Here is a 16,398-nt window from a genome sequence, read left to right on the forward strand (position 1 = left end):
CCAAGTAAGTGTCGATTGATACCCCAGTTGATGATCCCTTCCACCATTTACTGGTGGTCAAGAGTAGGCAGGCTGGTTGGCAATTGGCCAGATTGGATTTGTTTTTGGATTTTATGTAAAGGACATGCCAGGTAGATGCCAGTGTTGTCACTGTACTGGAACAGTTTGGCTAGCGAACAGCAACTTCCGGAACACAAGCCTTCAGTTTTATTGCAGGAATGTTGTTAGGACCATAACCTATACAGTTTCAAATGCCTTCAGCCTTTTTTTAATATTGTGGGGAGTGTATCAAATTGGCTGAAGACTGGCATCTGTACTGTTGACGAGGCCAAGATGAATCACTCACTCAGCACTTCTGACTGAAGGTTATTGTGAATGTTTCAATCTTAAACTTTTATTCTGTTGTGCTGGACTTCCCCATCATGATAATTGAGGAGCCTTCTGTTCCTGTTCATTGTTTGATTTTCCACCACCATTCATTACTGGGAGTGACAAGACTGTAGAGCTTAGATTTGATTTTTGGTGATGGGGTTACTTAAGCCTGGCTATGGCATTCTGCTTTCACTGTTTGACTTGGAAGTGGCCCTTTGTTGTAGCTCACTAGTTGATTTTCTGAAGAAGAGTCATATTGGAATCAAAACATTCACTTTGTTCCTGTCTCATAAATGCTGCTATTTTTGAGTTTGGCAAGAATTGTCCAATGTCATTCACAACTGGATATGGCAGGACTGTAGAGTTAAAATCCATTCTATTGGTTGTGGATTTGATTAGCTCTGACTCTCCCTTGCTGCGTATGCTGTTTGACACTCAAGGAGACCACTTTATCTTTTTAATGTACCCCTGGTGGCTGCTCCTGATCCCCCAATGCACTTCACTGAACCAGAGTTGGCTCCCTTGCTTGATAGCAATAGAGGACAGGGGCATATGCCAAGCCATTATGCTACAGATTGTGTTGAAGTACAATTTGAATTCTATCCCATTTAGTACTGCGATTGTGCCACACAACATGCTGAATTCTTAAGTTGAAGACAACACTTTGCCTCTACAAGTCTGTGTGGTGATCACTCCAGCAATACGTGGACACGGTCACAGACACATGCACCTGCTGCAGGCAGATTGGTGAGGATAAGATCAGGGTTTTTTTTCCCTATATGACAGGATTGTAATTGACTGGGTTGGATTTGTCCTGCTTTTTCTCCTGGTGCTTTTCCTCACCACCTGCTCTTGATGAAGTCCAGCCGTTCTGTCCTTTAGGACTCGATGAGTTCAGTCAGAAATAGTGTTGCCGAGTCTTGCTTGGTGATTGATATTGAAGTCCTCCACCCTAAGTAATTTCTAAACCCTTGCCACACTTCCTGCTTTCTCCAAGTGGTGTACAACATAAAGGAGTACTGCATTGAAAGATAAAAATAAGAGGGTGCCCATTTAACACAGAGTTGAGGAAACCATTCTTTTCTCTCTCTAGCATTATATGTCTTTGGAATTGCATGTCTTTGGAATTCTTTTCCCCAAAAGCCAGTGGATACAGAATCATCAAATATTTTTAAGGCAGAGCTGGGTAGATTCTTGCTTAACAAGGGAATGAAAGATTATCGGAGATATGCAGAAATGTAGAGTCGACAGTTAAAATCAGATTTACCATGATCTTATTGAATGATGGAGCAAGCATGAAGGGTTGAGTGGCCTACTCTTGTTCCTTGTTTGGATGTTTGTATGGTTCGTCAGCAGAGGGCTGCAGGCAAGAAATTGGCAGTATGTGATCATCAGCAGGAAGTTTCTTTGTCCATGTTTGATACCATGAGACTTCAGGGAGTCCAAAGCCAATGCGGATTCCCAGGCAACTCCCATCCTAGTGTGTATCCATTGTGCCACCACCTCTGCTGAGTCCTACTAGTGTAACAGGACATACCTGAAATTATAATAATGACAGTGAATGGGGCATTGTCTTTAATGTTTGATTTCTTGTCTGTGTCAGGCTGCTGATTAACCAATCTGTGAGACAGCTCTTCCAATTTTGGCTCTATCTCTGATATTAGTACGGTAAACTTTGCAGGGTCAACAGGACTAAGTTTGTCATTGTTGTCTCTTGTGCCCAGAATGAGGCCAGGTAGTCTGTCTGGTTTTGTTCTCTTTTTGAGATTTTTTTAACAGTTTGCTCAGCCACTTCCAAAGACAATTAAGAGTCAACCACATTGCAAGAAGTCTGGAAACACATGTTGGCCAGATCAGGTAAGGACAACAAGTTTCTTTCCCAAAAGAACATTAGTAAATCAAAGGGGCTTTATTGCGGAAGCAAAGGTCTTGTGATATTATCACAAGACTATTAATTCAGAAACTCAGGTCATGTTCTGTGGCTCTGTGCTCAAATCCCACCAAGCAGATGTTGCAAATTGAGTTCAATGAAAATTATGGATTTAGGAGGCCAATAGTGAAACTGCTGGTTTTGATGGAAAAAACCCATCCAGTTCACTAATTTCCTTTGGGTAGGGAAACTGATGCCATTACCTTGTTGCCATTACATGTGACCTCAGAACGACAGTAATGTGGTTAATGCTCAACAGCCCTCTGGGCAATTAAGAATGGCCACTAAATGCTGACCCAGCCAATGATGCACACATCACACGAATGAATTTTTGAAAAAGTAACTGTGATCAACATGGTAATTGTTAGACTCTTTAAAATTAGTTTGTTTCTTTTAATTCAAATTCCACCATCAGCCGTGGGCAAGCGTTACAGGGAAAGAACGGGAAATGGTGATTTGATACTAAATGGTGTGGGATAGTCCGAATCAATGCACTTTGATTCTATGACCCCAGGTACAATAGACATATTTGAATTAACCCATTACAAGTAAAGAATTCATGATATCAGTACAAAGTTACACAGTAAGTTGGTTGCGAAGGTCATACTGAGATATGGACTGACCTTAATATTTGGCTGTTGCTTATTTCTTCTGTTGAATTCAAGTACAGAATGATAAACATCAGTGATTAAATGTATTAAAATTCTTAATTTTACACACAGTTGCTGAATCACTGAAGTATTCACACAATGTGCACTCAAATTAGCTTCAGATAGGTTTATAAGAAATCAGTGGTCTAACAAACTTGCATATTTCATTCTACACTCAATGAGTGGTAAATTTCATGCAGTTTAAACTTAATTTTGTCATGAATTATGCTTAGGTTGTAATGCTAATGCATTCTTTAACAGATCATAGGCATTATGACATTGTGCCAGTTGTGGTTCAATGTTTGTAATCTTGCCACTGCATCAGATGGCTAAGGGTTCATTTTGAGTCTTGAATACAAAACCTGGCCTGACACTAGGAAGTTCTGTCTCCTCGAAGCATTAAACAGACTTTTCCAACTTGAGTGAATGTAAAATGATACTATTATTGAAAAGAGCATGGATTTTTCCCTACTTTTGTGGTCTGTATTTATCCTTGAACCATTCTTTCATTATCACTTTAGTATATATGAGATGTAGCTGAATACAGACATATTTTCTGTGTTAGAACAGTGACTACATTTCAAAAAGTACTTAATTTGACCATGAAGTGTAATGAATAATCCACAGGCATGAAAGTCACAGTGTAAATGTAGGTTTTAGCAATTCATTTTTCTGGCAAAGGCCAATGGAAAAGTGGAAGTAACAAAGTGGAAGAATCAAAGTCAAGGAAGAAATATTCAGCAACAATATCAATTTGTACAGACAAATATCTTGTGATTAGATATAAAGGAAAAGCATCAGTGAACTAAGTGCAAGAAGAGTCACAAATCTGACAAATGTACAAATCTCTGGAGACGTAATAGCCAATGAGTACAATTTACATATCCACTGCAAAAGTTCACTAGAGATCCATAGACAGCACATTCAGAACCCACGACCACTTCCATTTAGAAGGACAAGGGCAGCAGATATATCGGGAACACCATCACCAGCGAGTGCCCCTCCAAGTCATGCCCCATTCTGACTTGCAAATATATCGCCGGTCACTCGCTGTGACCGGATCAAAATCCTGGAATTTCCTTCCTAAGGGCATCAACTTACGGCACACAGACTGCAGCGATTCACGAAGGCAGCTCACCATCACTTTCTCAAAGGTAACAAAGGTTGAGCAATAAATGTTGGCTTGTCAGCGGCGCCCGCATCCCACGAATAAATAATAAAAACATCAATTTTGATGATTTGGTAAGAAATTCAGTAACTCCTACGGCCGTTTCCAGTGAGGAAGGAAAACACTGATGCCTGTTAATTAGGCTAATATCTAAACGTATCGACCTGCTGAATGGAAACTGTAAAAACGTTCAAGTACTCAGCAAAACTAAAGTGATGAACTTCTCATTTCCCGAGCGACTCTTAACAGCGCCGATCTTTCAAGTTTGCTTAGGTAATAACGTTTTCATTATTTTGACGTTTATTTATTTAATATATAACCATCGCTTTATAACCTGAATTAGTTGGGAACGATCGCAATGATCACAGGCGGTTTTCAATCTGTTGTGGCTTGATTCTATATGCTGCTGCCGAGAGGTGGGGATTTGCCCTTTGAACGTGCCCCATGCACTGTACCGTGGGTTTTCAGCCAATCGGTTCTCTGAATGTTAGTAGTGTTTAATAACTCTGTTTCAGCACCTTCTGGCTGAAAACAAAAGTAGGCGAGAACTGTGGACTTGTTTTCTTTTTTGTTTAAGTTATTATTTTGCAAGGAGAGGAAGCTCTTGTTGTGTCTGAACCTGAACTACGCCTATTCCAGGAACACAAGCAAACAAGCACAACATGAGTGCTCCAGCTGCCGACCACGAAAGTCCAGCGCCAGCTCCCCGCAATGTGCCCGCGCCACTTACTGAGCTGCAAATCAAATATACCAAGGTGAGTGCGTTCATTTCAAATCGCAACAGTTCGGGCACCTACAACCTTCCCGACTGCAGCCCCGTGCCCGTAGCTACCCCCATCCGATTTGTTATTTCATGTAAACATAAACTGGAATAAATCTGAAACTAAAAAAAAATGCATAGACCTGGAATTCCGATCAATTCTCTGAGCTAGCATTAGCCTGAATAGGTTTTGTGCGCACTACGGTGGAATCTACGACGGAGAAAAATAGTGGTTATAACAATTTTATTTTTTAAAAAACGTACAAGAAGTGCGCTTTTTCGCGTGTTCCGATTGAAATTACCGAGACCTGCGACAGAACGGGAAGCCTGCACACAAAATCTGTCTGAGCTGCAGCGAACAGCCAACAAACAGGTCGTGAGCTTTACTAGAGCGAGAAACTGGACAACTCAAGTGTTTCTTGATAACGAAGACAAAAGAATGTTCTCGGATAATTACATTTCTGTCTTTAGGAGCTTCTGGGAAAGCAACGTACAGTAGGAACCCTGACCCATGTGATGTATAAAGTGCAATATTAACTGAAAACAGACCAACCTTTAAATGATCAGAGGATTCACATAGATTGAGATTCCTTAGACCCCAGTAGTGTATCAGTAAAACCAGGGTGCACTCTACCGGGGACTAAGAGAGCAGGTAAAGCTAGCTGGTCACTGCGGTTTCGGGATCACTGTTTTGCAGCGATGTTGCTTAGGATCGGTGTCCAATTATATGTGCTTGTTTTATTGTAGATCTTTATCAACAATGAGTGGCACAATTCCAGCAGTGGCAAAAAGTTTACAACCTATAACCCTGCGACGGGAGAGAAGATCTGCGACGTGGAAGAAGGCGACAAAGTGGGTTTGCTCAATAATTTCAGTGTTTTTGAATAATTCCTAAAAGGGCGCTTCGTTTTTTTTTAAATTCATTAAGCTTCTGCCAGTCGCCTCAAACGTATATCAAGTCGACTGAAATGAGACAGTGTGAGCTTGAAGCCACGCTTAGCTTTTGCCAGTTTTGCCTGTTGTACATGTTCGCTTGTATTTGACACTTTTGTTCTTCAAGGATGACTGTTGAAGCTATATGCTGAACGTTATAGTTAATTGTAGATAGTATCCGCAGCAACTTACATAGAGATCGCATTCTTGATGGTCGGGCTTGAGTAAAAGATATACATTGACGCAAAGGTTAAAATCAAATCAAACGAAGACTGTCTTTATTTAGCAGTTTGAATCTTTTCTAACATCATGTGCTGCATTCTAAATAAAATACAGCGCTAATATGCACGCCAACAGGGAGTTCAGAAGTGACATGATGTAGAACGTTATGTAGACATTGGCTTTAAATTCATCATGAAAGAAATATATTGTTTGGTGAGTGACATGAGCACATAGTACAATTCCTATCTGCAGTTCTAAAGTGAATCAAAAGGGAATCGACAATTGTTGAACAGGACATTTCTGAAGCTACTGAGTCTTACTCTGTTCTCCTCCAATGCTTAGATGGTTAAAGTTGATAAGATCACGATAATTGGATGAAGAAACATGATTATATCAGATGTAATTGGACCATAAATGTTCCTTTTTTGAAGGCAAAGGAAGTTGTATTATAACTCTTGTAACATCCATATTCTTGCATAGAGTAAGAACTACGTGGGTTTTCTATCAGTTAAAATCCTGGGGCTATCATTGGTCAAAAACTGAACTGGACTGACTATAAAAGTACCTGTGGTTGCAAGAACAGGCCAGAGGCTGGGAATTCTGCGGTGAGTCACATCCTGATATCCCAAAACCAGCCCACCAATTACGAAGCACAATTCAGGAGTGTGATGGAATGCTTTGACTTGCCTGGTTAAATGAAGTTCCAACAAGATTCAACAAGCTTCATGCTCTCCAGGACCAAGCAGCTGACATGATTAGCGTCTAATGCACCACTTTAACCATTCACTTCCTTCCCCATAGACCACAGTGACATAGTATGTGCCATCTACAAGTTGCATTGCAGTAGGTCACCAAGGTGTCCTTAGACAGCACCTTTCAAACCTACGATCTTTACCACCTAGAAAGACAAGCAAAGCAGATGTGTGGGAACAGCACTACTTCATCCTGTTGACTTGGAAGTAGATAGCCGTGCCTTGACTGTTGCCATTTCAAAATTCTGGAACTCCTAATGGCACTGCGGATGCATCTATGCATCATGGACTGTCGTAGTTCAAAAAGATCGCCACGATCTCCCCAAGGCAAACTAAGGAAAGGCAATAAATGCTACCTTAGCTGACAATTCCAGTATCTCATGAATGATTGTTTTAAAACAATCTACAACTATGAATTTCAAAACTTTACCATTAAGGAAATATTTACCTGAATCCCAAAGGTCTGTAATGACTTATTGAAAAATGACCTTGACAAAATATAATTGATATTTCCTTCTAATCATAGTTATAGAAGGCAAAGGAAGTTGTATTATAACTCTTGTAACATCCATATTCTTGCACAGAGTATGAACTACGTGGGTTTTCTATCAGTTAAAATCCTGGGACTATCATTGGTCAAAAACTGAACTGGACTGACTATAAAAGTACCTGCAGATATTGCAGATTTTCCTGTGCAAGTCATACCTCACTATTAAGAACTAGAAGAACACAACACTGAAACCTCAAAAAGAGCATAACACAGCAAGTTCAGAACACAGACTAAAACAATTAATCTTTTGCCAATTTTCCTTTATATTGTGGTTACTGACAATGGAAGATGCCTTGATCTTTCAGAAAATAATATTTTGAGATACAGTATGTGAGCAATTTGGCACATGATATGTGAACATTTATACCCATATTTTAAAAATATTTAGCAGAGATGGATAAATCAGGCATTAATGAACAATCTGCCTAACATCAGCTGTGGGGATAAATTGGTGACAATAGGCTCAGACAGAATTAATTGACATTTGAAAAATTATTAGATCATAATTGAAAACCAGCATATATTTATTCAACTTGATTGTGTTAAAGTAGTTATAGGGAGAAATGAATTAGGGCCATGATGTTTATGTAGTACAGATGGACTTTCAAAGTGACATTTTATCAAATACATGTAATAGACTTGTTAACAAATGTAAAACTTCTGGAATTAAAGATATAATGACAACACAAATTCAAATTGACTAAGGGACAGCAGTAAGTGAGCTTTTAGTGTTTTTCAAACTGATAGAAATTTTAGAATGATGAACCCTCAGCCTTAAGGCCACTCTATATCAGTGTCTGTTAGTTGAGTGTACAGGGTATAATACCAATGTTTTCAGGTAATGTGAAATGTCTTAATCAGCAGGGTATAGTAACAGACATCAGGAAGGCGCAGAGAGGCCAGTAAAATAGGCAGACACAAATTCAAATGATACCACACAAAAGTGTGAATTAATGCATTTTACAGGAGGAATGAAGCGAAACAATGTAAAGTAAATGATATTATAATATAGTGATTTGCTGGAACAGGCACCTAGGGTGTGTGTCCGTAAATCTAAGGAAATGGAAAGACAAGTTAAGAAGACTTAAAATATCATTTGGACCTTTGATATTATTAATGGAGAAATAGAGGCAAAAGTAAGAAAATTATGCTAAATCCATATGAAACACAAAGACAGACCTCAGCTAAGTTCAATCTGAACAACACATGATGAAGATGTCAAGGCCTCTGAAAGGATGCAATCATCAGCAAACACTCCACCTCTGACCTTATAATGGATGAAGCAGCTGGAGATGGTTCGGCCTAGGACACCGCCATGAGGAATTCCTGTAATGATGTCCTGGAGCTGAGACAAATGCCCTAAAACAATCACAACCATTTTCCTGTATGCCAGGTATTACTCCAACCAGCAGAGAGATTTCCCCTAATTTCCATTGATTACACTTTTGCTAGGGCTCCTTGACATCACATTTGGTCAAATGCAGCCTTGATGCCAAGGGCTGCCACTCTCACCTCACCTCTAGCATTGAGCTCTTTGTCTATGTTTGAACCAAGTCTATTAGGATGGCAGCAGCTGAGTGGGCCTGGTGGAACCCAAACTGCGCATCACTGAGCAGGTTATTGCTGAGCAACTGCCACTTGATAGCACTGTTGATGGCATGTAATAACATTTTGCTGATGGGGGAGAGTAGATTGATGGGTCTGTAATTGGCTGGGTTGGATTTGTTCTTTTTGTATACAGGACATACCTAGATAATTTTCCACATTATCTGATTGATACCAATGTACTGTAATAGCTTGGCTAGGCGTGTGGCACATTCTGAGGTATGTGCCTTTAGTACTATTGCCGGAATGCTTTCAAAGCTCACAACCTTCACAGTAACCAAAGCCTCCAACCTCTTCTTGATATCCTGTGGAGTGAGTCAAATTGTTGAGGCCTGATCAATTTGCTGGCAAAGTCCCCACTACTCTAATGGAGAACCACAATAGAGTCTTTTAGTTGTTTAATGACCTTAAAAAGAAAACACATTACAGAAGAGTTAAATAGTGTTTGCTAAAGGTTTTGTTTTGTTTTTACTGGAGTAATATACAACCAATGCATTTGCTGGATCCATAGACAACATGTCAGCTATTTCATTAATATCCAGCAAAAATGTGGAAGGTTGCAAAGTATGCCCTCCCCTCAGAAATTAGACAAATCTAATCAGATCAATTATTTTCAATCATTAACGGAGTGAAGGTAAGACTTATCAAATATTGTCAACACACATCTATTCAGCAATCTTCAGCTATTCAATATGATTTCTGCTAGAGTCATTGGGTTCCAAACTTCATTATAGCCTTCAACTGGACAAGGACACATAATCTAAATTCCAGAAGCAAGGTGTGGTTTACTCTTAATATACCCTGCCATATGGCTTATATCAAGAGTAATCAGGGATTGGCAACAAACACTGGACTTGTCAATGACACCCAGATCTAATGAAAGAATAAATAAAAGGAATTGCCGGAGCTTCAACCGTACTCTTTACTGAACACACATGATTACCATCCCATGGTGATCACCATTGACCAGAAGCTTAATTATGCTAATGTTCATATACTCATGTTAACAGCATGACCGAAGAGCAGGCAGAGTTCGCGCATCTCTCAAATACCTATTGGAATCTATAGGAATATAAGGGAATGTTCTTCTACGTTTAGCAAAACGCTGTGTGCTCACAACAGACCAATCAGATTGACCATTGTCCCTTTCAATACATTGAATATTCACCCATTCCAATAGCATACAGTGGCTGTAATTTGCATTAACCAACACTGCAGATATTCTCTAACAGTGCTGAAACAATACCTGTCAATCCTACTACTTCTAAGAAGGAGAAGAGCACTTAAATCATAGGAACACATTTACTGTCAGTTGTCCTACAAATTTTGCACCATCAAATTATGCATTTTTATTGCTGTTGGTTTATCAACATGTGTCAATATCCTGGGATTCTCATGTAATCTTCATGTGAGTACTACTCTACTCGTTTATAAAAGGCTTACACTCGCAAGCTGACTAGAGACAGTAAATGTCCACGTGATGTTTGCACATGATTCAGTTTTGTGAAGTGACCAAAATGTTAGGACTGGATATTGAGCCAACTGAGCTGTAAGTTGATGTCCACCTGAATTTTGAGTGGGGTTCAGTTCTGGTGACAGTAGCTGCCATTTACAAATGGAAAATTTGGATCAGAAGAGATATTCCATGCACCAATGCCATGTAAGTCTTAGTCTGCCTATATTGGCAGTGGATACTTCTGCTCAATGACATGAGTGGCACAAGTTACTCATTTTCCGTGACAATTTAAAAGAAAATGTTCTTAGCTCTCTTCAGGAAATGCTAGATGCAAAATCGGGTAACATTGTTAGTGGAGTCACATGTGTATTTTGAGCTGAGGCTTTTAACTTTAATGTTTTTCCTGCGTAGATTCTGGAAACATTGCTTGCTACAATAAGGTATTATGTTCCTATATTCTTGATACCATTATCCTTCCTACTTAATTTGGTATTACAGCATCTTCACATTCCTAACCCAAGATGTAGTATTGTGCAATGATAAAATGCAGATTGACTCTCATGCGTTCTCACAGAATGAATTTCTGAGCCATATCAGATCGGTTCAAAGCAAAGAATAAAGGAGTTCAGTATCATGCAAACAGCTTGTACATATCTCCCACAGATATTTTCCGTTGATAGGAGCCTGGGATAAGGTTGTTCAGAAGACAACACTGTACAAGCAATCAGATATTTAAAGGAATGGACAAATAGTAAATCAAAACAAGTAAAAAGCTGTTTTAAATTTTAGTTAACATTTTAAAGAAAGCTCACTGTTGTTCTTTAAACTAGTTAAGAACACTAACAATTTGTTAGCTTACTTCTGTTCAAACGTCTAAGATAAAATTGTGAGAAGTAATTTCAGACATGCAATGATAAGTGCAATTTAGGGCTGTAAGTTAAATTGTCGTAATTAAAAGGGAGAATTGTGTTTATGTTGAATAAAAAGCATAGATTTACTCAAGATTAAATTACCACTAATTTTGGTTTCTCTGATATTTGACCAGGCAGGAATTATGAGATGAACAGTAATTGAATTACCTTGATCCATTTTTTGACAGCTCGTGTAGAGCTCTGTTTCACTTCCATTCATTTGCCAGATACAGAAGAGTCCATGAATAATGCTATTATGCCCACAGGTGCATTTTTCTATAACTAATTGCTAGGTCAGAGATTGTATTTTTGTTGGTTTTAGTCAAACCGAAGAAGGAGCCTTTTTTTCTCTTTCTTTATCTGTTCGTCTTTGTATTTCCTGCACATTTCCTAACAGTATAAATATAGAATATTAAAACAGGAGATGTTGGAAATGCACATTTGGTCAGTCGGCACCTGAAAGAAAACTGTTTCTGCTCCCATGTCTTAGCCCATTCTCACAAACAGGTCCTGACTCCTGTTACCTTTAAAAAGTTGTTTATTCTTACCTTCTGATCTAACTTGTTTGTTTCAATAACTTGACCAGGAAGCAGACAGAAAATCCTTGCAAATAACTGTTTAAACGCTTTTCTCCCCCTCTAATTTATGGGGTGTGAATTGATTGCCTAAGCTCGTTATCCTGAAAAGACAGTGTGAGCTTTCTTCTTGGACTACTTTGATCATTTGAATACCACTGAATATCTTGCTAGGTCAATTCTGAGGGTGGTTGAGAGTTAGCCACATTGGTGGAGTGATGTATTAACCAGATCAGGTAAAGATGACAAGTGACACTTGTTGGATATATGTATGACAACCTGAGAGATAGAGTTATAGTACAGACTCAGGTAGCATCTAGAAGAAAGAACAAAGAAAATTACAGCACAGGAATAGGCCTTTTGGCCCTCTGATCGAGATCCTCTATCTAAACCTGTCACCTATTTTCTAAGGGTCTGTGTCCATTTGTTCCCTGCCCATCCATGTACCTGTCCAGCTTAACCTTAAAAGACACTATTGTGCCTGCATCTACCACCTCCGCTGGCAACGCTTTCCAAGCACACACCACCCTCTGCATAAAGAACTTTCCACGCATATGTCCCATAAACTTTCCTCCTCTCACTTTGAATTCATGACCCCTAGCAATTGAGTCCCCCACTCTGGGAAAAAGCTAATTGAATAATGAAGCTGGCATGAGGTGCTGAATGGTCAGTCTCTGTTCTTATATAACATCAAAGTGTATTTTGTTCGTTTTGATTTAAGACATAGCCTGATCACTTCTAAATAAGAATGTGATATTGCTATATTCATAAGAGTCAAAAACTATGTGATAGAATTACAAATTTTGCATGTTTGGGGCACAGAATAAAACCATGCAATAAGGTCTGAAGTACCCCAGTGTTTGATCTTGGCATCATTTCTATGATGTCTGTGAGATATGGATTGTAACAGTAACCGTGGTTGCAGCAATTCTCAGTTATGTGAGACAAGAAGGGTGTGACTACGACCACGTCACAGGGTGGAAAGTGTTGCAAATGGGAAGAAGGATACTCCTGCTGAATCCACATTCAGGTACATTTTAAAAGCTTACTCCATTGGTTTCTGACGAACAAGCGGTTTCTTTAAGAATCATCTGTTAGGTCTACATATAAACCCTGTATACCCAACTGCAGCTAGCACCAGCGCTGACTGGTGACTCAGAAAAAATATTCTATATTCAAGGCATCAAGGAGTCCTTTGAACTTCACCAATATGGCAGGCTGTGTCCTCTAATCTCCATGTGAACTTGCTGCCTGCCATATGGGAGCCTTAGCTCTTTAGTGACTGAAAAACTGGGTGGATTTCTGAGCCTATTTTCTTTCTCAGTGTGTCAGCTTTAATTCTTTCATCAATCACATAGGTATTCATTAAATGATATACTTCTTCATTTGTAAACAAATCTGTGCCCCCAAATATGTTGTATTTAACTATGGAAAAGCTAAAGGTGAATGGCTAAGTGCAGAAAGTATAATCATTCCTTGCAGCCTAAATGTGTAATGTATTGAATGTCTTCATGTTATATCCAGAAGAATGTCTTAATTTTAACTATTGTGCTATAACTGATTACAATGTTGCCTAACTATAACCTTCAATGTTAAATTTTCAAAAGACACACTGTGACTGTGCATTGTTACCTTTAAGGTGGAAGTTGACAAAGCAGTAAAAGCAGCACGAGAAGCTTTTCAGATTGGATCAACATGGCGCAGGATGGATGCTTCTGGAAGAGGGAGGCTTTTGCATAAACTTGCTGATTTGATGGAGCGCGATCGCATTATATTAAGTGTGAGTTATATTTTACATTTTCATGATAATACATGTGCAAAATTCCAACATTACTTTAATGGTACACCAGTGTATTAAAAGTGCTGCTAATGAATTCAAACACAACAAATAACCGGAGCATGTCTTCTAGCAGAGCATTTCCATTATCACCTTATTAATAACATTGTTTTAAATGAGTGCAAACAGGTACAAATGCCCTAAAACAACAGCTTTATCTTAAAATTATAGTGTTCCTTTTTCATACAGTATCCTGTACATTAGCAATATTATTCCTAAGTGTTTCTCCTACTTCCAGTAAACAAAAGAAGTCAAGGAAAGTGAAATATTTGGATCTGTGTCAGCGCATTGACATTTGGAGCCAATAATAGTCAATGAGCTAGAATTTGGTCGCAATTTAATTTTTCTAAATTGCTACCCTCAAACAAGCAAGATACAACAAGGAATTAGGAATTAAGTTGTAGGCTAGCCTTTAGTACATAGGTTTTGGAGTATAGAAATTGACAAAGTCTTACAGAATTGCATAAGCTCTTTGTAAGACTGCACCTGTTGACAGGTTTGAATTCCTTTTCCAAGGGCAAACATGTTGACTTTAGAAGAAATAGATCAAAGACTGACTCGTGGGGAAAATGGATTGTACTTTGTGAAGAGATTGAGTAGACTAAGCCCATGTTCTCCCAACTTTAGAAGAATGAAAGGTGATCTCGCTAAAATGTAAATTCTATAAGATTTGACCGGGCAAATGTTCGATGTTTCCACTGGAGTACAATGAGGACAAATTTCTTCACTCAAAGGATTGAGAACTTTTAGAATTTTTCATGCAGTACAGTAGTGGATGCTTAGCCAGGGAATATATTCATGACACAGTTGCTATATTTTTGGTAATTAAGGGAACTGAGGATTTCTTTTAAAAAAGCAATATGTAACTGAGGTAGGATCTTTACCATATTCTTACATAATCAAAGTGTGCTCAAAAGGTCAAATGGCCCAGCCTTGCTGCTATTTCTCATGTTCTTACGCAAGCTCAATACAAAGGACAAGATTGTTTTTAAAAGGATTCATTGTTGGAGTATTTTAAGTAACAGCCAAAGAACCTGTGAGTGGGCTGTGCCAAAACAGTGCTGCTGAGAATGTCCACTCCTAAACTGACTGACCAAGGTTGGGCAGGTCATTCATTTTTGGTATGTTATACCACTGTGAATGTCCTGCACAAGGGAGTTGAAGGTTTCGATATACAGAAGCAATGTCAGGCATTAGTTCTCACCTGACACAGAAGTCTGTTTCCTTTCACAGCTAATTGATTTCCCTTAAAGAGCAACTTGATTTCCTCTTTCTTCTGGTTTTCTTTTTTGCTGATCCTCAAACCAAGAGGTCTCCAGAGCAAATTGGCCATGCCAAGGATCAGTAGCCTCATTCTGAATCCTTTTTACTGGTTGCACACCATAAATAAAGATGTTGATTAAAATCAGAGGTACCAAGTTTCTGCCGCCAGCCAGCGGACTGCACTTGACTTTGCCGATCTTGGCATTAATACAAATTTGTGCAGCCTCTGACAGTGGTGCAGATAGGGTTGTGGGGCATAATGATCAGCTAGTTAAAATCAAGCTCGAAGAGTCTATACCCATCGTTGTTTATACTCTGCGGTATCTCGCTGCTGTGAGGCAAAATTCCCTCCTGTTTATCCTTTCAAATTATTCCATAGCTTTGAAAATCTTTGTCAGATCCAACGTAAAAGAAAATCAATGTTCCAGTTAAAAAAAAAATTTCAAGAATTTCCACATATATTTGTCAATTTTAGTATAATTTTAATATGTATTTTTCCATCCCTCTTCAATCTAGAAAATGCAAGGGCAGTAGATTGATGGCAACATCCCCCCCCAACCCCTTCAAGTTCAACTCCACGTCACACACCAACTTGTCTTGGAAATATATCGCTGCTCTTTCAGTGTCATGGGGTCAAAATCCTGGAACTCCCTCCCTACAAGCATCGTGAGTGTCAGTATTTCTCACGACTGCAGTAGATAAAGAAGATGCGTAACTGTATAATGACTGGATTAGGCAGCAACACCCATATCCCAAATTCAAAGGCCTCATCACCACTGTTGCTACTCTACTATACAGTATGATTATCTAACTATGGCTTCAGTCATGTCCTGCATAAATTCAGCGTAACTTCTCTTTGTATTCAGTGGCCTAGAAGAAAAACCAATAATTGGATTTTATTTTTAACATTCTTTTCTATTTCAGTTCCATTTTTTATTATCTACGAATTTGCACTGTTTGCTAAAATACCACCAAAGTATACTTCACTCCACTCTTCCTTTGCCAAAATGAATTATCGCGTATTACCCCACATTAAATTGAATCTGTTATAGATCTATTTACTGTTTTAACCTATGTCCTTCAGCAATTCCGTGCTCTAATTCTAGAGGTTTGTCTTGCTACCTAATTTTTTTTGCTGCATATGTCCAGCCATTTACATAGAAACGTATGAAACATTAGCAGGAGTAAATCATTCAGCCTGCCAAGCCTGCTCTACCATTCAGTGTGATCATAGGTGATCATCCAACTCAGTACGCTGTTCCAGCTTTCTACCCATACCCTTTGATCTGTTTTAACCCTAAGAACTATAGCTAAATCCATCTTGAAAGCATTCAATGTTTTGGCCTCAGCCACTTTCTGTGGCAAAGAATTCCAAAGGCTCATTACTCTCTGGGTGAAGAAATTTCTCCTCATC

The 16,398-nt window shown here is 38.9% G+C and overlaps 1 protein-coding gene across 4 annotated transcripts in view; it reads left to right on the top strand.

The window, feature by feature from the left end:
* The first annotated feature begins 2,079 nt into the window (after window positions 1-2,079).
* The window catches only part of LOC125450800 (aldehyde dehydrogenase 1A1-like), an 83,511-nt gene continuing 69,192 nt past the window's right edge, over window positions 2,080-16,398 (top strand). Inside the window, exons 1-4 of one of the 4 annotated variants that reach the window (XM_048526996.2) lie at window positions 2,080-2,229; window positions 4,760-4,875; window positions 5,628-5,732; window positions 13,524-13,664. In XM_048526996.2, the coding sequence (XP_048382953.1) occupies window positions 2,214-2,229; window positions 4,760-4,875; window positions 5,628-5,732; window positions 13,524-13,664 (378 nt within the window). In that variant the 5' untranslated portion in view covers window positions 2,080-2,213. Of the gene's footprint in view, window positions 2,230-4,087; window positions 4,107-4,219; window positions 4,394-4,759; window positions 4,876-5,409; window positions 5,533-5,627; window positions 5,733-13,523; window positions 13,665-16,398 lie in introns of those variants that run through there. The other 3 variants (XM_059644660.1, XM_048526995.2, XM_048526997.2) reach the window with 3 other exon arrangements.

The sequence above is a fragment of the Stegostoma tigrinum genome, chromosome 3 (assembly GCF_030684315.1).
Source record: "Stegostoma tigrinum isolate sSteTig4 chromosome 3, sSteTig4.hap1, whole genome shotgun sequence".
NCBI lineage: Eukaryota > Metazoa > Chordata > Chondrichthyes > Orectolobiformes > Stegostomatidae > Stegostoma > Stegostoma tigrinum.